Source organism: Tenrec ecaudatus, chromosome 2 (genome assembly GCF_050624435.1).
Source record: "Tenrec ecaudatus isolate mTenEca1 chromosome 2, mTenEca1.hap1, whole genome shotgun sequence".
Lineage (NCBI taxonomy): Eukaryota > Metazoa > Chordata > Mammalia > Afrosoricida > Tenrecidae > Tenrec > Tenrec ecaudatus.
This window is the reverse complement of record NC_134531.1, coordinates 261809479-261835372: the sequence shown is the minus strand read 5'-3', so window position 1 is coordinate 261835372 and position 25894 is coordinate 261809479. Positions and strand designations below refer to the sequence as shown.

General features: G+C 36.5%; 1 protein-coding gene across 1 annotated transcript; it reads right to left on the bottom strand.

Annotated features, from left to right (window-relative positions):
• Positions 1–19862: 19862 nt before the first annotated feature.
• Positions 19863–20281, bottom strand: LOC142441467 (small ribosomal subunit protein uS10-like). Its single transcript, XM_075543442.1, has one exon. It carries the CDS (start codon positions 20251–20253, stop codon positions 19894–19896), a length of 360 nt encoding a protein of 119 aa, XP_075399557.1. The 5' UTR covers positions 20254–20281; the 3' UTR covers positions 19863–19893.
• Positions 20282–25894: the final 5613 nt, after the last annotated feature.

Here is a 25894-nt window from a genome sequence, read left to right as displayed (position 1 = left end):
AAGTGGCTGTTCAGAGGGGTTGACTGGAGGGCTACTGCTAGTGAGAACACTGCAGGTGGATTTTCATTCTCCCTGCCACCTATAGCCTTCTTAAAAATTCTGAGTGCTCAGAAGTTCAGCTCTAGTAATGTTCTCTCCTCTGGCTGGAATTTTATCATTTACACTACTTGGATCACACAGCCTGGTATGTTTATTCCATGTGATCTTAGCTGACTCCTCTTTTAGATAACTGCTTGTTTTAAGACAAGCCTTTAAGACTCCAGACATTACTCTTTCTGCTGGCTGGGGATCATCTGATTTCTTCACCACACGTTGCTAGTGCACTCATATCTTTAGCAATCTCTTCCTGAGGACAAGTACTGATTCGGACCAAGTCATAAAAACTGATTGTTTCTATATTACAGCAACAATTAAATGCAAGCTCAAAATCCATTCATACATTATGGTTTCTATATGCCTCTGGTTCACTGTAGAAACATCTTTATCATTTTTACTGGATTATAAAGCATTATTAATCACCCCCATGGAACATATGGCAATTCTATTACTAGAATCATTAATTTAGTCAATAATGTAGACTGTAAAATACTGCTAAAAAAGGTACGTAAAAGTTTGGGCCAGCCTTTTAAATTAAGATACATGCATTTCTGACTAGCACAGATTTAAAACTTAAATGACTAGGCACAATTTGCACAAACAATGAGGGTGGGAGGGTGGGCAAAACTTTCAATAAAGCTCAATCACAGAAACAGAACTATGCGTGCTGGACTAAGTCATTGTCATGCATGTCTTTGATGTCACCCCACAACTTGTCTGGTGTCAAGTCATAATGTTCAGTCCATCAGCTCTTATCGAATCTTGACATGATCTTTAAGTTTATGGAGAGACCAGACCTGGAAATGAACATCATGTTAGGTAAACTAACAGAGCAGTGAAAAAGAAAACCTCTCTCACGGAGAGAGATTGAAGCAATAGGCTCAAACCTTACAACAATTGTTAGAATGGTGCCAGACAAGGCAGGCATCTTTCTCTTCTACATGAAGGACCTAACTACTTATTCTTGGTCCTGTTTTGGTTCTTATGGATTTGTTATGGGAGCACTAATGGTACATTGGGATAAGCATCTAAATCTACGAGATGCTGTGGAGAAGCTGAGGCTGTCTGCTCAACTAAAAATGTTCAGTCTCAGAAACTGTAGGGAGTAGCTCTACTCTGTTACAATTGGTCACAATCAAAATTGACTTCAAAGTTTTGGGTTTCGATTTGTTAGAATCTGCATCAACTTTAACTTATCATGTTAAGGCATAATTCCTCCATGAAGTTATCTGTACTTTTCTCACCAATGCAATTTTCAAGTTTATTTTTTAAACAATTCTTCCTAGGAAGTCCTCATGATCATCTTCTGTCTTTGAGAAAAGTCTGTAAAGTTTATCCCCTTTGAATCCCACAAATAATAGTTGCCATAACTTTTTCAGCAGTTCCCTTAGAAGCCATTGTTTGGATTGGACTCTCTTTCTTTTAAATGTTTTATTAGGGGCTCATACAACTCTTAGCACAATCCATACATCCATCAATTGTGTAAAGCACATCTGTACATTCATTGCTCTCATCATTTCCAAAGCATTTGCTCTCCACTTAAGCCTTTGGCATCAGGTCCTCTTTTATCCCCCCTCCCTCCCTGTTCCCCCCTCCCTCATGAGCCCTTGATAATTTATAAATTATTATTTTGTCATATTTTGCCCTGTCCTCTTTCTCCTTCACCCCCTTTTCTGTTGTCTGTCCCCCAGGGAGGAGGTCCCATGTAGATCCTTGTAATCAGTTCCCTCTTATGAGGTACTTACCCTAAGAAGACTAACACAAGTACACTACCTAGAGAATTTGTCTGCAGCAGTTAACTGATCATGAAACCATGTTAATAAATGGTTTGTCTGGAATTAAGCCATGCAGGTATGAGCTATAATCCTACTGGAAGGTTTTGTTTTGTTTTTTAGCTTACTCTTGAATTAATGAGAAGTGACCTGTTTAAATTAATTCAGTAATCTTGGAAAAACAGTTTCTTTCCCTAATACAATTAGTTTGAGAAAAATTAGAACGAGGGATTCTTTAGGGTCTTGTTAATGCTGGGACCCTTTCCTCAAATATAAGGCTCAGTGCAGAGAGGGGAAGCCTTAGTAAGTTAAAATGAAGGCGCTGTGTTGCACTGTGGTTAAGTTGCTAAGCTTCTAACCCAAAAGGTCAGGCATCTGAACTTATTCAACAAATTCAAAAAGATATACAGCCTTAGAAAACACAATGTGAGTATGTCTACTCATTTCTATAGGCACAATAAAAGTCATAATTAACTCCATGACAATAGGATTGATTTGGTTTTCAGGCAAGGTTATAAGCATATTGCTCTAAGGTCTATTTGGACGCTGTTAAAAGAGCAGCTGTGGGTCACTCTGAAGAATCCTTACCAGGAAGAATATATGGAAAAGGGTGCAGAAAAAGGGATAATCGACCATAGGAAGCAAGACTTTGAGAGTATTTTCTTCTCAGGAGAGACCGTGTAATCATGAGAGCCAAAATGGGCATCTCAAAAGAAAACAAAACACAATATATGCGTATGTCTATGGCAGAAATCCTCAAGCTTTGATATCCAACACTCTAGTAACAGTACAAAAATATCCAATGAAAATCGCGACAATCCGGAACTTTGCCCTTTTCCCGTTCGTTGTCCTCTCCCCTGGGAGGGCCTTAGAGAGCACGATTCCACACTGGTAAGGAGCAAGTGGTGGGAGGAGGAACAGGAACCGAAAGAGGCCCCAGGCCTTTTTAGTCTTTATCCTGCAGCAAACAGGGGATGGGAAATGCAATATTCTTTTTTTTAAATCATTTTTTGGGGGCTCACACAACTCTTATTACAATCCATACATACATCAATTGTGTAAGACACATTTGTACATTCGTTGCCCTCGTCATTCTCAAAACATTTGCTTTCCGATTGGGCTCTTGGAATCAGCTCCTTATTTTTCAATTTTTCTCTTCCTCTCCGTTCCCCCTTCCCTCATAAACCAATGCCCATCTGTAGACAACTGGACATCCCTTGCAAAGGGGTAGTGTGGAGAAGACGGGTCATTCAAGGTTCAGCGAAGCATCAATGAATCACACAACTTTCCTCTAGTTCTTACATGATCCCCTCCCCCCCCACTATCATGATCCCAATCCACCTTACAAATATGGTTAGACCAGAAGATGTACAGTGGTGCAGATAGGAACCGGAAACACAGGGAATCCAGGACAGATGAACCCCTTCAGGACCAGTGGTGAGAATAGTGCTACCAGGAGGGTGAAGGGAAGGTGCGGTAGAAAGGGGGAACCTGTTGCGCGCTCAGTCTCGCCAGCAAGAAGGACGCGCCACAACAGGATTCTTCCACAGGCGTTTAATGCGGGTTTGATTTGCAGATGCGGAAAAAGACCCCGAAGCCCCAAACTACTGCTGCTTATATGCGCTCAATGGGGACGTGCTGTGCATTGATTGGTGCGTTCGCCAGAACCCTTATTAGCATACTCCAGGGTGGAGTTATGACTACGTCATCTAAGCAGTGCGCATGCTCTAAGTGGTTGTTTACCACTTAACTGGGCCACCACCCTGACTGCCCGGCACCATCTTGTAATGGCGGCGAGAGCTGCGGCTTCCCACAGGAACCAATTACAAGGTTTTAACTATTCTTAATTGGATTTTCTAATCCACCAGAAACTCCACTCCCATAAGGATTATAGCCTAAGGAACCCGATGGGATAGTTCTACTCTGCCCCATATGGTCATTATTAGTCTGAACTTTCTTGATGGCATATAACAATAACAAATTGTATTTATCATTAGTTATTAATAAGAATGTTTTTCAAGTCTTCAGAATCTATGGGACAAAAAGGATATGGACAAAAATAAAAGTGAGAGGACAGAGCATTTTGGAAAAAAAAATTGTAAAAAGAACAAAATTACTTTTTTCTTGTACCCAACAAAGTCCGCACCTCAAGATAATCAAGAAAATAAAGCAACTTTATTTTGCAATATTTCAATGACATCATCCAATTAAAATTAAGTAGCATGAAATTTGACTTAATATAAATTTAAAATAAATTATAGTGTAAATAAATAATAGATTTTCAATTTCCTTAAATACTGCTAGAACTGTGTCTATCATATAACAAGTGCTCAATAAATATTGATGAAATGAATGAATATTTTAGAGTGGCTTAAATAATTCAAATTTAATAATAAAAAATAGAGATTAAAAAGTTATGACTCACAGTACTGTAGCCATACTTACTTTTTATCTGTATTGTTCCTTTAATCTTTCTCACAGTATTTAGTGTGAAAAATAATACCTTTGGAGATTATATTTTATACTACATTTTAAGTTTTGTATTTCTAATTGAAAACCAAGATTTCTAAATTTAACGTCAATATAATTTAGTGAGTTTAAATTCCAGAAATAATTTATAGAGTTGCTTAAAGCCATGTGTATTAGTAAAAGAGATCATGGTTTTGTTAGCAGAGTAACACATACTATGATTTTTAAAAACTAGTGGATTCAATCATAGACACAGACCAATGGAACAGAATTAAGTATCCAGAAGTAAGTCCATTTAAATGCAGGCAGCTGATCTTTAACAAAGAACATTTCCTGCCGCCGCCCCCCACCCATTTCATGGGGCCAGAAACTGTGCCTTTAAAAATGGTTCTGGTAAAACTGGGTATGCATTTGTGGAAAAATTAAACAGGAGCCATGCTTCACAATTAACTCTTAATGTATCAAAAACCTAAGTGCTAAAACTGAATCTATGAGGTTCTTGGGAAAAAATACAGGAACAAAAGCAGGAGACAGTTTGGGGCATAAGTAGCTTATCAAACACAAATAAAAATCAATAAAGAATATAATTTAGAAAACTGGATCTCCTAAAAATTAAACACTGAAGATCATGAAAAGGTTGTACCAAAAGTATTTAAAAAATGAACTTGTAGATTAGGGGTTGCCCCTTTGGTAAAGACATGACTTATAAAGGGTCTAATCTAAAAAGTACAGATATCAAAAATACAAGCAATCCAATCAACAAATGGACAACGGATATGAGCATACATTCATATAGCTAACAAACAAACTAAAAAAGAGATGATCACGAGCGGTCACAATTAGAGAGCTAGAAAGCAAAACTAATATACGGTATCATATTACCTGCAAAAACTGGCAATGGAAGAAAAATGCTGTTGAGATCATAGAAAGATTGGGACTCATACACTTTTAGTGGGATAATAATATACAACCACAGTGAAAAACAACTTGGCCTTTTTTGCAAATCTTAGAACTAGAAATACCTTATAATAAAGCAATACGATTCCTAGGTATATAGGCTAGAAATATAAAAGGAGTGACACCTGACATAAGCTCACCTATATTTATTTCAGAAAGATTCACAATTACAAAAAAGATTAAAATAAGCTAAATGTCCCATCAATTTATAAATGGATAAACAAATTGTGGCATACATATTCAATTGAATATTGCACACATATAACAATCAATGAGGAATTATTAAAGCATCTTATAACATAGATGAATCTGGAAGACATTATAGTGAAATAAGTCAGTCCAAAAAAAATAGATGCATGGTCTCACTTGGATAACAAAGTAAGACTAAGTATGCAGACAAAAATCAATAGAGGAGGATGCAGGGAATACTTTTTATAATAGATACTTGCTATTTCTGGGGTTGGGGAGGTGATACCAATATAAGAGAAGTCAGCACAACTTTACCAAGGTAAATGAAGTATGTAAGAATAAAGGAAGCTTTCTGTTACTGTCATAATACATACAATTTCCCAAGAAGAGCAATAAAATGTTAAAATGTGAGTATGATTACATTGATAGGTAAGCATGCATGCATACGTAGGAAGGCATATGCAGCAGATCGACCTAATGCAATACGTTGTTTGATTTTTTAAAATCATTTTTAAAAGCGTATATTGTGGATCTAAACAAGATGAAATCCTTGACAAATTCAATCTTTGCTCCATTTAAAAGGTGAATAAGGAAGACCATAGAAGACTGTACACATTTGAATGGTATTGCAGGAGAAGAATATTGGCCATGCTGTTGGAAAAAGTACATCGAGTGACGTCCAGTGTGCTTCTTGGCAAGATTTTGTCTTATAGACTTTGAACATGTCATCAGGAGACACCAGTCCCTGGAGAAGGATATCGTGCTTGAAAAATGGAAAGGCTGCAAAGGAAGGTCCTCAAAAGATGGATGGCATAGTGGCGTGTCAATGGGCTCAATAGGAACAAGTGTGAGATGGCACGAGACTGTGCAGTGTTTCAGTCTGTTGTGCATAGGGTCGCTATGGGTGTGAGCCAACTCTATAGCACTTACCAAGAACAACAACATTGGTCCAGTTGGGATATTTTGGTTCTTTTACATGAAGTTGTAATCCATAATGAAAGCTACCGTCCTTGACTTTCATCAGCAAGGGCTTTGTGTCAGCAAGCAAAGTTGTGTCATCTTCATATGGAAGGTTGTTAGTAAGTCTTCCTCCAACCTTGAGGTCATGTTATCCTTCCCATAGTCCCACTTCTTGGATTATGCATATAGGTATTATTCTATCACAGATAGGACTATACTTCTGGATAGATACTGAAATACTCTTTTAGACTACAAGTGGGATGTCATTCCTCTTGAATTTGTAATTCCCACATAATAAACCATATGATTGTTGATTCAACATGGAAAATATTAGTCCATTTCAGCTTATGAATACCTAGAATATTGATTTTTATGAATCACATGTAATGTTTTATGACTGCTAGTTTTCCTAGATTCATATTTCATGCATACAACATCCCTATTCTTGATGGATGTTTGCAGCTGTTTTTGAGTCATGCCAGAGAGCGTTCTGGAAGCTTTACTGCTTCTACAACATTCTGACTCATTCGATTTTGAAGCATTAGCTATTCCTCAGTCAATGGTAAGTGCCTGCCAACCTAAGGTGCTCAGCTTTCTGCACGGCAATTTCTGCCACTATTTAGAAAAGTCTCGGTGGCTGTCCCCTCAAGTGAACAGTCTATGCTGTCTTTCAGCACCATATCTGATCATGGTCATTATTCATAAGATTTGCATGGCTAATTTTCCAGAAGGGGAATTATTTTATTTTATTTTCATAGTCTTTTTTTTTTAGTATGGAAGCTCCGCAGAACCTGTTCCCCTTGGGTGACTCTGCTAATTGTTAAAACGCCAGTGGCCTAGCTTCTAGCATGCAAGCCACCACACTATCACAACCTGGTCAATAAGTAACGAAATTTATCTATAGAGATATACATGTACTTGTGTGCTGCATATATATACACATAAATATCAGCTAAATCACACAGTGGGCATAGTAACCGAAATATCTTAGACATATTCAAACACTTAATTAGGTTGAGTCACTGGGTTAAAGAGGATAATTGGCATAGCATAATTCATAATGTTCTGTGTCCTAGTTTGACGAATTGCCTCTGGGTCTTTTCAGAGATTTCTTACTGAAAATAGAACTTGGATATTGCTGCCATAATAATTGTAGTTATTTCTGAAGAATAGTGTAACCAGTGAAGTGTGGATGCATAATTTAAAAACAAAAGTCAGGTAAGTATTTAAGCTCTTGCTGCATAAAACCGCATAGCTTTCCCGGTAGTGCAACATAACCATCGAGACAACAATCTCTTCCATTGCTCACCTTAGCCGCTTGCCTTATGGAGGCCGCAGCATAGACAGTACTTACAGAATGAATGAAATGATGCTAGTGTTGGAGAACGGCATACTCTATGAGAACTAATGAGTCTGATCACTATATGATAACTTTGAGGAACACCTTTTCCACGATAATGAAAGGCTGAGTAAAACATTTTTGTGGCATTTCGAAAGTTGCTCCGGGTCAAAACAAATCAGAACCCCAGAGAAGGAGCAGGAAAAATTACACTTACAGAAAGAGCAGGAAAAATTATACTGGCAACAACACAAAGAGTGAGAATTCGAGAAGAATGAGGAGGAGGAAGAAGAGGAGGCGGGGGAGGAAAGCAGCAAGAGAAGGAAAGGAAACCATTTATTTAAGTAGAACCTAAAGGACAGTGTAGAACATCGTGTGCAGGTTTCTGAGGCTAACATTCTAATTATTGAAGCACAAAGCCCCATCTTTCTCTTGAAGGAGCCGGTAGGTTTGAACTTCTGACCTTGCACGCCGCCGCCAGGGCTCATTCATTTAATATTAAACTAATGTTATTCATTTATGTATGCATTTATTAACATGGTAAGTGCAAAGATAATTTTAATGCAGAAATCTCTTTTTTCTTTCTGAGGATACTATGCAAATTGTTAAAATTTATTCATCAATGTTCAGAAATGTAAACAAGCTCATTGTACAACTCCAGCTGTGAGATCTACTTTGGAAAATATGAATAAAATTAAAATAAATTATGAATAACATAAAGACAATCTAGGAAAACAATGAATCGCTATTGTCATATTCTTAGCTCCATAGAATTAAAACTTAAGGCAACCTTATGTGAGAGGCAGGATTGACTAGAGAAACAAATGCAGAGAACTCATATGTATAAGATAACTTCATATCAAAAAGTAATTATACATCAATAAAACAATCTAGTTCAGTCCAACTCAAATACATAAACCTGATAATAATTCATAAGTCCCTCTTCAGACTCTCACAGCCACTTGCAAAGATGCAGAATGCCGAATATCACAGGCTGGTGTGTGCAGAATTGTGTGCCTCTCAAGGCAGTGGATGCTTGGCAGCAATCAGTCTTGGCAGGAAGGTGAAGGCTGAGAGAAAAGGGAAGGTTCCCATAGTCCTCCTTAGGAGAAGGCCACACCCACACGGAGGCACCATAGGGCTGTGATCTGACTGACACTGGTATTTAAACCACCCCTACACTTAAATATAGCTTCAAGTTGACATGAAATTATCTAACTATCACACCTGATATGTAAATATTTTTAAGGGATAGGGATGCAGTCAAAGGAGCCCTCATGCTAGAGTGGGTTGTTAATCGGGCTTCTGACTGCAAAGTCAGTAGTTCAAAACCACCTGCTGCTCCTGCAAAATAAATAAAAATGTGCAGCACCAAAACACGCAGGGTGACACCTAGTAAGGTCTTTATCTCTTCAACTTCCTTTCCCAACTTTTCCAAACTTCCTCCCAACTTAGGATTTCTTGTATGTTTTTTTTCTCCATCTTGACCTGACTTGTTTTTCTCATCATCAATACCTTCATTTAATACCACTTACATAGGAAATGGCACATGGATCTCTGGTGTACTCCTAAGACCATGTCCATTTCTTATCATCACTTGTGAGATTCATGACTTCATTTCTGTATTTGATGAACAGTATTCCCCTCCATTATACCTTATGTTCTCTGAATAACCATATTTATTCTTGTTTACTCTTTTAATATTACTGTCTTCAGGATATAATCCAGAATCAATAGCGAATCATTGAATAAATAAAATAATGAAAATGTATTCATGAAGAGACATTAAAAACATCTTTGTATGATAGGCAATGGTAAAGAAGAAAGAAAACTTTGGATTAGTAAATTATGCAGCTGGAGTCCTGGGAAATGAAGGCGGAATTGGCTCATTTGAAGAAAAGCAGTCAACAACTGGTTTATTCTAGTTTTCTAAGAGGATTTTGATCACACTTGGAAGTAAAACTCATCTCAATTTTTAATCGTATTATAGCACTGGAAGGATCTATTGATGACATACACCAATGTGTGGTTTTCCTCATCTCTCAAAAGGATGGTTTTCAAGAGCTAGGAATAATATTTTTAGGGTGACCTGGGGGAACCCTGATGGTAGAGGGGGTGACACACTGGGCCGCTAACCACAAGGTCAGCATGGAGCAACCCCCGAGCTGCTCTGAGAGGGAAAAATGACAGTTTCTTCTGAGCCCACAGGGACAGTTCAACTGGGTCATACGGGGTCGCTTTGGGTCACAAAGGACACGATGGCAGGGAGAATTACCTGAGTAACTTGCAACAAAAGGTAGGGATGTTGTGGAAATCATCTTTGGAAAATCTATTCATTTTCTGCTAGGATTCTCAATCATTTTTCACTCAAGACTTTTTTTTTTTCACTTACGACTTTTGAAACCAGATATCTTAGTAGGAATATTGCCAGGAAGGGTCAAAGAACCAGTATTGATAGTAAGATATTATCTATCCTTCATACTGAAACTGGGTTTGATGTGTGCTTGGATGATGGAAATGGTTAAACACTCGATTACTAGTCCAAAAGTTAACCGTTCAAACCCACTCAAAAGCACCTCTGAATATAGGCCCATCCATCTGCTTCTTAAAGGATACCATCTTGAAAATCCTTTGAAGCAATGCTCCTCGGTACAGATAGGGGTTACCATGAGAATTGTCTCATGTATACACACTCCCATATGCAGACATGCACAAGGGGCTTCAAAAGTTTGCATAAAAACAGAATTATAAGATAATAAAATATTCCCATAAAGTTTTTAAAGTCCGTGTGTGTGTGTGTATTTGGGTATTTAGAGAAACAAATTCAGTGACACTCTTCTATGTATCAGACAGATCTTCCTATCAAGAAGGCATCCCAGTCAACTCAAGCCCATAAATGCAAAGCTAGTGCAGAAGTCCCTTTTCAGATTCAGGCAACCACATGCCAGTGACACAGAATGGTGAACCAGGAAGCAGAAAGTTCCCAGGTCAGTGGGTGCAGAGCTGCATGGAACCAAAGTCAATGGAAACATAATAGGTCACAGGCAGCTAGCTAGCAGGGTGGGTGGCAGCAGGAATGTGAAGTCTTAGAGAAGGAAGTTTCCAGACTTCTGTTTATAAGGGAGCCACAGCCCCAATAAGGCATCATTAGGTGGTGACCTGATTGACAGATAGGATTCTAACTACCACTGTATACATAGGTAGATAGAGATAGGTATGCATTTGAATATATCATGCATTTGTATATTATTTAAATGATACATTAAAATTTTTAGGTCACCAAGAAAAACCTGAAAGCATTTCCATATTGCCCTTATAATAATTACATTTCCAAAATTAAAATGTGTCTGCGTTTACTTTTCAACCTATTTTTTATAAATTCTACCTGGAAGAATATATATCAGCGTATATATATCCTAAGAGGATTATTATGAGTTTTATTTCCCATTAATTGAAATATAAAGGACTTTATCATAAGCTCTCTTCCCCATTCTTTTGGAAAATTCTTTCATAGATATTAAAAATAAAGATAAACAACTCTTTCCATACTAGAGAGAAATCAATTCTCAACCAGCTTAGAAGGGAAAAGCAAATATTTAAACTTCTAGCAAAACAAATAGATGCCAGCAGTGAGTAATATTGAAAGATATTGCTTATAGAAAATCATTAATATAAAAAAATGAAAGATGGCATTGGTAATATCCTAGGATTAAAAATACAGTTTCTTCAGTAAATGTAACAATAAACAAGGCAGGAAGAGTCAGATATTATCCATTCTCAGACTCCTTGCAGATTGCTGAGAGAAAAGTAACACATTACTAACTTCAAGACACTATTCATTTATCTATCATATTGTCAACATTCTACAAAGCTTAGGAACTCAAAAGAGATCTGGGGGGGAAATTAAATAATACTTATGAGTTAAAACATTATTTTTTATTCCATTAGCTTAAAATATTGAACATATCAAATTACTTTACAAAATTAAGTTACAAAAAGAAAACACTTTCTTTTCTTCTCAGTGGAAATTCAAAAATGGTAAAAGAGGATAACAAATAATCGTGAACTACATTTTACATGCATGCATATAAATACATGTGTTTAACATAAGTCTATCTCATGTAAGCTATTGGTTGATTGGAATTAACCTTCTGTGAAAGAGGCTTGAGTTTGAGTCTAGATCAATGCAGCACCCATCCATCTGTCATTGTAGGCTTGCATGTTGCTATAATGTTGAACAGGTACTCAGACTAAAAAGGCCCTGAGAATCTACTTTTGAGCCTACGTGAAAACTCTACAGATTTCAATAATCAGATCATGGGAATGGTGTAAGGTAGGCAATGTTTAGTATCTTTATGCATGGGGTGCCCACGATGTAGAGATTGCCATGACAACCCCTAACAGAAACAACCATCTAATCATAGATTCCAATGTAAACCATTGAAACTGAAAATAATCTCTTTTAATCTCATGGCAACTCTGCTGTATCTTTGTTCTCCAAAGAAATGTACTTATTGAAAATATAAAATTATAAATCCTTTAATTAACCAACAGCATGTATTTGTCAATTACATCAAATTCATGCTATTTGATTCATTTTTTCATGACTGCTTCAGAAATTGTATTATCTTGTTTTACATGGAGATACACATCATCTCTGGTTGTCTCTTTTTTCAGTGTTTAGTGGATACTCATATATGCCTAACTGACTGTAATTGGACCAATTTTAAATCTGTAGATTACTCCCATCAAGAGTTACAGTCTCAGAAACTCAGGGGGCATGTCCTGTACAGTTGCCATGAGTTGGCATCAACTCAGTTACAGAGAGTCTGTTTGTTGTTTTATTTTGTAGTGCAACAGTTAACATTTAAGTATCATTCTGAATCCACAGATTTAAAGAAATATATTGGGTCTATTCTCTTTATTAGTTATCTAAATGTTGCATACTTTTGTTAGAGGCAGTCTATATTATATATAAACACTTGCTATTTGTTATGTCAAAATATTAGGACCTAATTTTGCACATTTTCCTCACCTAGTCCAGAAACCTACCCTTCTCCAGAAGAGCTTAGTTCCCTGTACTAGAAAATTATGTTAAGGCAAAAGGTGGGCATTTTTTTCACTAAATTACAAAATAGCCACAACTGCATCAATCATAAATTTAGGCAAGTAGAAAATTTACTTTATATCCAAAATTTGGATCATCAACCAAATATACTTCTGAATATAAAAAGAAAAATTTTCTAAGGGCTTAGGCAATCCAAGAACAGGTGAGGCATAAAATCAAAATTATTAAAACAGTGTCAGCCACAGCTTCTGATTTCGGGTGAAAAAGAAAAAGAAAAAAAATGAACAAACCTAGTTGTTGATGCTTCAGGATTCCATAAGCCTTTGTATAGTGATTTTAATAATATAATCTATTAGATTAGTGTTCTGATGGCCATATTTCTGTTACCTACTCCACTACTTTTGTTTATGGTAATTCACTGCCTATTGATGCAAAGTAAAGGAATTCTTCACATTGGACTTTGAGGCCTAGGCAGACATGTTAAACAGATCCCCTACCAAAACCAAATGAGAACCCAAAAGAAGAAGAGCTGAACAAAAATCTTGGACCCCTGAGCTTCTGAAACATGACAGAGACGTGGATTGAATACTGACCAGAAAAAAGAAGCTGAACAAAATCAATCATGGAAAGGACAGGTGTGCAAATAGGCAGCTAGTTGGCTTGAGATGGCTCGGCTGTAATCAGCTCCACTTGCTCAGGATTAGCACAAGCACCCACACCAGTGGCTAATGGTGTCAGACACCAGATCCTCCCTCGTTCTTCACGGCTTCCTAATGACCAGAATAGCTATCAGTCTCACCTTCACCTAGCCAGTGGTCAATTAAACAACTGTGCCCAACCTCATTCTTAAGGACCTGCTCTTGTTGAATCACACCAGGTAGACAAGAACTCCTTCCATTAACACTTGCCTTGCCCCCAGCTTCCTTCTGGCCTCAAAAAATTATTGTCTTAGATTAACACCTGACCTCAGCAACCAACTGCTTCCAGATCAGGTTGCTGGCACCAGATAAGGCTAGCCCAACAGGACATCCACCAGATAAGGGCTTCCTGCGCATCCTAAAACCCCGTGAGCTTCTTGACTTGCAGACAGGGTGGACCCAGAGCAGCCACGCTGCCCTTCACAGTGTTTTTCTTTTTGAATGCTGCCCTTGCCCAATTGTAAGCTTTCCATATTTTCTTTTCTTTTCCTTCCTTCTTTTCCAGCCTTTCTTTTTCTGCTTTACTTTTCCCCCCTTCTGATTCTTTTTTCTTCTTTTTTCATCAATTTTCTGTGTTTTTCCTCTAATTTTTTTAATCCTCTACTAAATTATTTCCCAGCATCTGTCTGCCAATTTGATGTACTGTGGCGGTTTTGTGTTGTCATTCTGGAAGTGATGCCACTGTTATGCAAAAGGCTAGCAGGGTCACCCACAGTGAACAAGTTTCAGCAGAGCTTACAGACTAAGAACATAATACAAAGAATAATTAGACTGTCAACTCCTGAGGAATTAGCCACTGAAAACCCTCTGGAGATCATCAAAATATTGTCAGTTAGTGAAGACATATTGAATAGAAGCAGAACATAGTCAGAGATAGTGCCAAACGATGTGACCCTCGGGTTAAAATATAAAGAAAATATAACTAAGGAGGAGCTAAGTTATGACTAAATATGACTAATAAAGTTGACCATAATTATATGAATGAAATAAAGTCCAAAGGAGTAAAGCCTGGGAACCTTCTTTGACTGATGAGGCACAACTCAAAATGTGAAGAAACAGCCGCAAGCAGTAATAACCAGAACTTGGAATGTATGCAGAACGGTTCTAAAATGTGAAGTTGCTAAAAATGAAATGCAATGCAGAGATCAATATACTCTATTTGAAAGGGACTAGTATTGGTCATTTTAAGTCATAAAATAATGTGGTTTACTACACAGGGATTGACAGATTCAAGAGAAATGGTGTGAAATTCATCATTAAAAAGAGTACTGCAATATCCATCTTGAAGTACAATGCTGTCTGTCATGATAAAAATAATATCTATCTGCATACAGGGAAATTCAAATCAATACAACTACCATTCAAATTAGAGCATCAACCCCTAAAACCAGTGATGCAGAAAGTGAAGGATTCTACCAACGTTTTCAGCATGAAATTTATCAAACATTCAGTCAAGATGCAGAAACAAAAAAAATAGTTGGAAACAAAATAGAAGGAACAGTAGTTGGAAAACATAATCTTGGTGGTAGAAACTAAGCTGGAGATTGTGTAATAGATTATTGCAAGACCAGACTTCTTCATAGCAAGTATTTTTTTCAACAACACATATGGCAACAACACACATAGAATTCTACTGATGGAATACACAGAAGTCAAATTGATTACATCTATGGGAAGAGACAACAGAGAAGCTCAAAATTATCCACGAATATCAGGCCAGCAGCCAACTGTGGAACAGACCATCAGTGGATCATATGTAAATTCAGGTTGAAATTGAAAAAAACATAAATAAGTGGACAAGAGCCAAAATCTATACCTAACCCAAGTTTCCAGGACATGTCAAGAATTACACATTTGACGCTGATGGCAGATCTGTCGGTTAAGGTGTAGGAGTGCATCAAGAATATCATTCATCGAAAAGATAGGAAAAAAGAAAAGATCAGAATGGATGTCAAAAGAGACTGTGAAATTTAGTTTGAATCATAGAGTGGCTAATTCAAGTGGAAGAAATAATGACTTTAAAGAGCTGAACAGAAAATTTCAAAGGTCAGTTTGAGAAAACCAGGTAAAATATTTCTAAGAAAGGTACAAAGATGAAGAGCTGAAAAATCAAAAGAAAAGAACACAGTGTATTTTAAACTGAAAATAAATAAAGAAAAAAAATCAAACCTCAAGTTGCAGTATTAGAAGATCCTATGGGCATAATATTGAACGATACAGGAAATACCAAAAGAAAATGCAACTAATACAGAGTCACTGACCCAAAAGATAGTCAAGACTTAATCATTTCAGGACGTAGCATATGAGCAAGAACCAATGGTACTCAAGGAAGATGTTCAAGCTGCACTGAAAGCACTAGGCAAAAACAAGGCTCTAGGAATTGATGGAATACCAATTGAAATGTTTCAACAAACTTATGAAGCACTTATTTGTTGATGCCAGGAAATTTTTAAGCTAATTACTTAGCCAACTGACTAGAGAAGATACATATTTGTGTACATTCCAAAGAAAGACATCCCAACAGAGTGCTCAAATTATAGTATAATATAATTAATACCACTTGCAGGTTAAATTTTGCTGAAGATCATTCAACAACATTGACAGGGAGCTGCCAGATTCAGAGCAGGACATGGAATAAGAAATATCATAGCTAATGTCAGACGGAACTTGAGTGAAAGCAGAGAATACCAGAAGATGTTTACTTGGTTTTACTGAATATGCCAAGATGTTTCACTCTGTGGATCATAACAAACTATGGAAAGCCTTCATAGGAATGGGAATTCAAGAAAACTTCATTTTTCTCCTACAGAACTTGTATAAAACTCAAGAGGCAGTTGTGGGTACCGAACAAGGGAATACTGCATGGTTTAAAATCAGAAAAGATGTGCATCATGGCTTTATTCTTTTACCATACTTATTGAATATGTATACTGAGCAAACAATCATGGCAGTTTTAGCAATAAATGCATCCATATTTTTAAAAGAGAAGAAAGAAAGAAACCCAATACCTTAGCCTAAAAAATGGCAACAAAATAAGTCTATAGTTCCTAGAAAAAGAAATAATAAAGATTAAAGTGGAAATAAATATATAAATAAATATAACAAGAAAACAGTCGACAGAATCAACAGGAAAATAAGATGGTACCTTGAAAGGAATAACAAGATTAACAAACTACTGGTGAATCTAACGAAGGAAAAGAAGAAGACTCAAATAACAAAAATAAGAAACAGATGAGAGACAATGCAGTAGACACAACTGAAATGAAAGGATAATAACAGAGTAATGTGCAAACCTGTACTCCAAAAACTAGAAAATGTAGAAGAAATGGACACATTTTTGGAAGCAAACCACATATCTACATGAGCACACAATGAATTAGGAAATCTGAAAACACCAAGACTCATTACGAAAGGAAAACTTGAGTAGGTCATTAAACGTCTCCCCCCAAAATTTGTTTGGGCCCAGATGACTTCACTGGTAAATTCTACGAAACATTCAGAAATAATTGATATGAATTCTACCCCAATTATTCTAAGATCTAGAAAAAATTTAATACTCCAAAATTCACTTTATGAATTCAGCATAACCTTGCTACCCAAACCAGGCAGAGACATTACTAAAAAAGAAAAGTATAGAGCAATATTCTATACCATGAACATAGATATTCTCAACAAAATCCTAGCCAAAAGAATGCAAAAAAATATATCCATCTCCCAAAATTCATAAAGCATCATGACCAAATGGAATTCATACCAGGTATTCAAAGATGTACAACATTATAAAAGCAATCAATTTAATTAATCGCATGCATAAAACAAAGGAAAAGAGCCACATGATCACATTACCTGCTGAGAAGGTAATTTATTAAAATCAAATATGCATAATATCATAACAAAAATATCCAGCAAACTAGGAATATAAGGGAAATTTCTCAACCTAATAAAAGGCATCAATACAAATCCAATGGCCAACATTACTCTCTATGGAGAAAAATTAAAAGCATTCCTCTGTGAACAGAGCCAGGCAAGGACGCCCTTTATCACCACTCTTACTCAATATTGTGCTAGAAGTCTTAGCTATAAGGCAAGAAAAAGAAATTAAGATGTTCAAGCTAGCAAATAATTAGTAAAATCCCTTCTCTGCAGATGATTCGATCCTCTATATAGGAAATGTAAAGACTTAGAAACAAATCACTAGAACTAATTTAAAGATTTGGCAAAGTGGTAAAGTGCAATATCAACATACACAAATCAAGTTCAAAGACTCATGTGCACTAAGAGAGCTCTGAAAAGGAAATCAAGAAAAATATCATTTATGATATCCACCACCAAAATGAAATCCTTAGTAATATTAAATCAGAGAGACAAAGAATTGTACAAGGAAAGCAACAAGAAACTAAAAGAGACCTATACAAGTGGAAGGAGATTCCATTCTTATGGACAGAAAGAATTAACATTGTAAAACTGTCAATGCCACATAATGTAATCTATAGATATAATGCAATTCTGACTTAAATTCCAATATCACTATTTAAAGAGATGGATAAACTAAGCAACTATTGGCTACATAAAGGAAAGAGACCCCAGAGAAGCAACGCACTGCTAAATAAGAACAAACCTACTGTACAACAACCAGGTACTAGTAAAATAGACATATAGACAACGACACACAATTTAGAACACAGAATAAATCCATTCACCTACAGACAGCTGATCTTTGACCAAGGATACATATACACGTAATGGAGAAGTACGTTAGATACCTTAACAATTGGTTCTGACAATACTTGATATCTATTTGAAGATGAAGAACAATCCATATCTCACATCATATCCAAAATGATTTAAAGATGATGAATCAAACATCTAGATGCAAACCTAGAACTACCAAGATCATGGATGGAAAATTAGGGGCAAACTGGAGATCTCTAATGCATGGCATAAATATACTGCCAAACACAGTAATATATATCCATCAGCAGAAGAGAAAATTAGTTAACAGTGGCCTCCTAAAACTTACACATTTCTGTGCACCAAAATATTTCAATAGAAAAATTCAAAGAGAAGATATAGAATGGAAATTTTTGTAATGTTATATCAACCAAGAAACTAATCTTTAAAACTTACAGAACATTTCAACACCTCAACAAAAACTACAAATAACCCAATTTAAAATGGGCAGAGGTCATAAATAGACAGTTGACCAAGAATACATGTAGATAGCCAAAAAGCATATAAAGAAATATTCATGGTCATTAGATATTGGATAGATATGAATCAAAGCAACAATGAGTTTTCACATCAAGCTAGTATTAATAGCAAATTCACAAAAACATAAAATAGCAATGCTAACAAAGGTGCAGAGAGACTAGAACTATTATCCACTGCTGTGAAACCACTGTGGATAAAAGTATGGTACTTCCTCAAGAAGTTAGGAATGGACATATTATATGACACAGCAATCCTCTGAAGCCCCAAAAAACTTCTCACTCCCACCAAGTTCATTCTGACTCAGCAATGCAATTGGACGGAGTTGAGTTGCCCTGTGGGTTTCCAAAAGTATAAATCTTTTCAGGAAGAGAGCCTCATCCTTCTGCTTCAGTGTTTCTGGTAGACATGATTATAAATGTGTGTGTGTATATATGAGTGTCTATATATGTCTATGGGTATTTATGTGCATCTATTCACCAATGCTCATCACAGCTCTATTCACAATAGTAGAAAGATGAAAACAATGTAAATGTTCATAAGTAGAAGAATGGATAAATACTTCGGTACATAGACACATGGAATTGTGCTGTCATATTAAGATAATGACTCTGGGAAGTGCCTCCTCACCTGGATAAGCTTGGAGGAGACTGTGCTGAGTGAAATTAGTTCATCCCCAAAGGAACAAATATTGTGTTAGACCACCATTAATTAAAAAGTTTTCACAATAAAGAAAACAACCTTATTTGATGGCTAACAGGATTGGGAAGGTGCAGAAGGAAGGAGTAGTCACAGGCTTCTGAGGAGAGAAGTGTTAGCAGGGGGGCAGGGAAAGGCAATGTACAATGAAAGGGATGCTGGGGAGAGAAATGTGAACACACAGGAAGGTTTGCAAGAGTCAAAGGCAACAGGAAGATACTGTTGTCTAAACAACATCAAATTGTGGTGATTTATGAATAGACATTTAGACAAACATTCAGGCTAACCACATGTGGGGAGGAGAATGAGAGTATTGTCAAGAATATATATATATGTATATATAATACAGGGGACGATTAAATGAAACGTCTTGACATTAATATTATATATATATATATTTTTTACCAACAGATAAATCAATTTATTAAAATAGTTGATTTAAGCATCTGCAATGGTGACTTCAACCTCTACTCCAGGCTCAATACTGATGGGAGTGATCTGCTTCACTATCTCAGACGGACTGTGCAAGTCAATGAGACGCTTGTGGATCCTCATCTGGAATCGATCCCAGGTCTTAGAGCCTTCCCCACAGGGAGTTTTCCTGGTCGTAAGTCTCAGAGTCTTGGTAGGCACCCTAACTGGTCCCTTCACGTTCAGGTTTTTCTCCTTAGCCCCTCTGATCAAGTCAGCACACACTTTCTCCAAGGATTTCACGTTGCGGCTGGTCAGAGTAATTCTAATTCGGTGAATGGCCACCTCTGGTTCCACAGGTGTCTTTCCGGTGTCCTTAAATGCCATGGCGGCGGGGCGCTTCCTGACCAACTTGTTCCTCCGTGAGAGCGAACAGCGGTGAGTCAGGAATGAGAGCGGGGGACGGAGCACGGCGGGACGACGGCCGCGTCTTCCTCAAAGAGCTAATATTATATTTTGATGAGTTGCAACAGGGTTTAAAAAGCCTATGAACAGCCATCTAAGGTGCAACCCTTGGTGTTTCATAATCTGGAGAAAAGAGTAATGACAATCAAAGACATAGGAAAAATTAGTCTACTGGACTAATGGACAAGGCAGATGTCAGTCTCTACACCCCCACGACCGAACAAGATGGTACCCAACTACTACCGCCAACATTGCTGAAAAGCATCACACGAAAGGGTCCTAGATAGAGTGGGATAAAAAGGTGGGAACAGAACTCAAAATCATCAAAGAGACTCTGGCCCTTCGTAAGCTTTAGGAACTGGAGCTGAATTTACCTACCTGATAGAACAAGCAACTATTTAAGATCCAAAGGGCAGTGTTTAGCCACAGAGGTAGGAAAGAGAAGGGGGATGGAGGGAGGGGGGAAATGAGGAGCTGATATCAAGGGCTCAAGTAGAAAGAAAATGCTTTGAAAACGATGATGGCAATATATATGCAAATTTATTTGAGACAGTGTATGTACGGTCTGTGATAAGAGTTGTACGAGCACCAAATAAAATGATAAAATCAAGTTTTAATTAAGTATAGTTATTAAAGTGTTCAGTGATTTCAATTAAAATAAAATATTTATATTTTAAAAAACACAGGAAATAAAAGGAGGAATTTTGGATAAGCATCTTGAGAGATTGCAATCAATGAGTTGAAATTAAATGTGTATGAATTGTTTAATTAAAAATTGATAGCATACTCTGTAAATATTCAACTACTTCAGAATAAAAAGTTTTACTTAATTGATCCCATATAATTTTTATAGATTAGATGTAGCTATTAAATAAACAGGTGTGTTGTTACAAAGAGAACACTTGAACTAATTAGGGTAGTCTATATTTGTTGCTAGAACTCATTCACTGCAGATGAGTTTATTCTGACTCACAGAAAGTGGCTATTAATTCTTCCAAAATGTTGTTTCATTTAATGGGTTCTCAATTTTGAAAATTAAAATTTTCTAAAATATTCTTCACATTGTAAATGTAAAGACTCTAAGTTCTAAACTATATACTACTCACATGTCTTCTTATCCTCACGTGATATAACTTGTCATATTGTCTGTGTGTAGTTTTAAATGTCATAAATGACCCTCGTTCACAATCCTTTGCGTTCTGGGTACTGTGAGAATGACTTTACCACAAAGAGGGTCCTCTTGCTAATGTTGGCTTATTTCTAAAGCCCATACAGTAAGGGAATGTGCAATTAAAGTGCTTCCAATTATGTTAAAAAATTGAAACACTGAGCAGTAAAACTACTTAAAAATTAAAAGTTAAAAACCTATGCCAAAACCATACAATGAATATAGCACACCAAGCAAAAAATAATATTAAGGAATAATTTGGGTAATGGAGACAGCAAAATCTTCTCTTCATTTAAGTCAAGCAGATAGATATGTCTGTATGTGTGCTTTCAAAAAACTATTGCCAGTCATTGTTCCAGCCATGATGTGTTAGTCCGGGTAGACTAGAGAAACAAATCCGTAGAAACCCATATGTGTATAAGAGAGTTTTATATAAAGGGCAATTATACATTAAGAAACCATCCAACTGAGTCCAATCCAAGTCTATAAGTCTGATATTAGCCATATGTCCAATATCAGTCTATAAAGTTCTCTTCAGACTCATGAAACACATGTAATGACACTGAATGCAGGATGATCACAGGCCAGTGGGTTAAAAGTCTTTGGATCCAGTGGCACTGTAAGCATCTCAGCACTGACAGGGGTCTCTCTGTGGCTTCTACAGCTCCAGAGGTGTGGTTACATCAGGATAGTTCCATGTGGCTTCTCCAGCTCCCAGGGCATAGTGCCATGTATCTTGTCATTAGAGCATCTCTCAGGGAATGAGTGTTGTCAGTAGAGTCTTCAAGGGAGTAAACTGAGAGTCTCTCCTGCCTCCAAGGAGGAAATCAGGAGTTTCCCAGAATTCTCAGGAGAAGGCCATGCCCACACAGAGGCCTCATTGACTATATCCTGATTGATGGCCTAGACTCCACCCCTACACTCTTAATCCTCAAATAGACACCAGATATGTAACGACCACACATGATAACTTCAAGCCAACTCTATCAAAAGCACTTAAGAATATTGATCATTGGTTTTGCCAAATGGTTTTGTGCAGCTTACCTACTTTTTCACTAGTTGCTATAGTGATGCAGTTCAAAGATCTGTATTCAGAACCCTGGTGGTCTAGTAGGGAGGGTAAGCCTTGAACTGCTAACAGCAATGTGAGTGGTTTGAACTCACCAGATGCTCCCTGATAGAAAAATGAGGATATCCGCCCCGGGAACCCCAATGGAGCAGTACCACGCTGCCCTAAAAAATCAGAATCGACTGAGTGACAACGGGTTCAGTGGGTAAGATCTGCATCCATACTTATTTACATCTAGGTTTTGTTATTTTTTTTACCTATCCAGATTTATTCACTGTCAAAACCAAAACTTGGTTCAGGTTGAATATGGATCATTCTTCACAATAGTTATTATTGTTTTTGTATTCCAGTTCCCAAGACCAATTTTGTGTTGCTGATTGCAGCTAAAGAGCCATGCCTATCCAATTATTTACCTTCTAATTTACATTTTGATAGGTAAACACAAAATATACAGAAAAGAATGAAATCTGAATGCACTAAGGTCTCACATAAGGGAAACTCACGTTTGAAGAGTAGTTACTACAAAGAAACAGGAAGTCATCCAGTAGGCTCAGCGTTTAGAGATTTTCAAAGCTTAGCCCCCAAACTAAGAATTCTGATTTCTAGCTGAGTTCTTCTCCCGTCTACCAGCCATGTCTATTTGAAGACCTCAGATAATTGATATAGATTGCCTCTTGTCACTCCTGACAACATATGCTGTCTCTAACCTGCTGGCGACACTGTCACCTTTTGTTAACTTCAACTACGTAAACCAGTTATTACATTTACTCATGTTATTATCATGTGTAAGATTGTATTTTGTTTATCTAACCCTTCATTATATTTTCATATCACTTGAGTTCCAAGGCCAATAAGCGCTCATTAATTACACATGTGAAAGGTATTACTTTTCCTCTGAAATTAGACTAAGATTTGAATGTAATGAAGTCATGAGATGTTTCCTTTGGCCGCTTTGTGTTCACTCATTAGATAACGTCCTGCAAACGTTTTCTCTCCCTTTGAAAGATCAATTTCCCTTTCCTTACTCAGTCAGATCAGAGTTTTTTCTCTCTCTTTATTGAATATGTGACTAGGATGCTCTACATTAGGGTATTAAGGTTTTGATTTCTTAGAGTCCAAGACAGTAAACTTGAGAGTTATTTAGTTATATTTCAAGATTAGTCAAGGATGGAGCTTAGAAAAAATATTAACACCTAAAACTCCATTTGGTATCAACTAAAACAAAACAAAAATGATCCATTTTAAGTAGAAATGTATTGTTAAAATAATATACTGTTATGTAGGGTGGGGGAATAAAAATATATATACTGTTATATATTAAAATTTACATGAATAATCTTGATCATTTTTATACCTTAATTAATCATTTTAATATTTTATTTAATTTTGTTGTTGATTACATTCACCACAAAACACACAGCAATTCAAGAGTCTAATAAAAAATTTATAGTTTCTATAGATATTGATTTTTAATTAGACATGTTGGAATAAATTGAAGAATAGGAGATTCCCATCAACATTTATGAAATTATAATTCCCTATTTGGGTTAAGTAATTGATTTGTTGTATGAGTTGCTTTAGAGAAATTAGCTTTAGTAAAATAAAAAAAAGAAAAACTTTTTAAGTCCAAAGTAAGAAGACAGAGAGAATTTGACCAAAAGTATACAGACGTATTTCCCGAAGCTGAAAGTGGGTCAGTAAGAAGAACAAAATGTTAGAAATAAGAGAAATTTTCAGAAAAGGATGAGAAAAGAAAAGCATATATGTTTGTTGAGGGCCTTGATGGCAATCAATTTAAAAATAAATGGCTTAGGCATATTCTAACTTTTGACTAGAAAGAGAATATATGTGAGGGTGGGATCTACATTTATGATTGACAGGAGAATGAGGGGGAAATATCACAAGTTTACTAGTTTCTAAAATGGTTTACTACCTAACCTTTGATTTTTAATATTTCATATTTAAGATGTTTTTTTAATAATTTTAACAATAGCCTATGGGAGCAGTTTTTTTCCATACTTTGGTCTATTTCACATCCTAAGCTCACATGCCCCAGCTAAATTCTCTGGGCCAACCTTTAAATTAACAGCTCAAGTTTTGTATCATCTCCCGTGTTTGGGCTAAGACCTGAACTTTCCTCATCAGCTCCCTCGTTCCCGGGGGTTGTCAAAGGGCTGGAGAACGAGGTACATATTTCCCTTGCAGTCTGCTCCTTATACTCTTAGTACACGCATTAGTTTCCAAATGGAATTTTAAAATTCCATCTCTATTTTGTTTCTTATTCACTCATTCATGTGTGACATTATAATGAATAATTACAGTATTTTGAAATAAAAAATAGTTCTTTATGTATGAATTTTGACTCTATCAAGCTGAACTTCAAATCTATCAACCATCAAAAGATGAATTTGAACTATCAAATCTATTAAAAGATGAATTTAAAATCTACCAACTCTTTGCAATTTGACTTTTTTCTTAGCAAAGAGTGTTGATTCTAGATTTAGTTCCACCTCTCACAAATTAGAGTATATCTTAAGATAGACAGTGTTAAAATTTTTTGGTACACTTTTTTTCCCTTTCACAGGTTTTCAAGCTTTCATTTTAAAAATATACAATGTCATCACCCTTGTTCTAAGTGACAAGACAAAACCAACATTGTTCTTATGATCAATGATAAACCTGCCAAGTATTTTTAAGTGTTTTGATATTTGACTTTTTTTTCTGCATGTCACATGGGTATATCTTCATTTCAACCTAAATTCTGAAAGTGACATCATTTTATTGCTTGTTAAAAAAGAGATTCTAAAGAGATTGTTATTGCTCTAACCACCATAGTTTTCACCCTCTAAAAATAAACTGTTGGAAATGTAACTATTTATTTGAAATGACAATCATGATTTTCTTTCTTATAGAGTAGAAAATCTTATCTATTTCTCACTTTTAATACACAGGATTTTATGTTGAGAAACTTAGGCTAGAAATTTGGGAAAATTCCACCTGAGCAATGGTTCTATAACATTACTTATATTGCCTCCAAACATGGCTGCCAAGGCTCCAGTCTATCATCACCGGCCATCTCTTGCCGACAGCTAGGAAATCCTCAGACGTTCTAATAGCCTCACTGTGGACTTTGGTGTCTCTTTATGTTATGCTTTGAGTTCTGTCAAATTTGGAACACAAATGTGTGCCCATGTACCTGAGAGAATAATGTGGGCATGATGAGAACTTCAACTGTGCTCCTATGTGGTTATAGCTGAGAGGAAATTGAGGTGAAGTAGAAAAGAGCACCCTGAGAATACAGAATGCGCACATGCACACACCTCCAC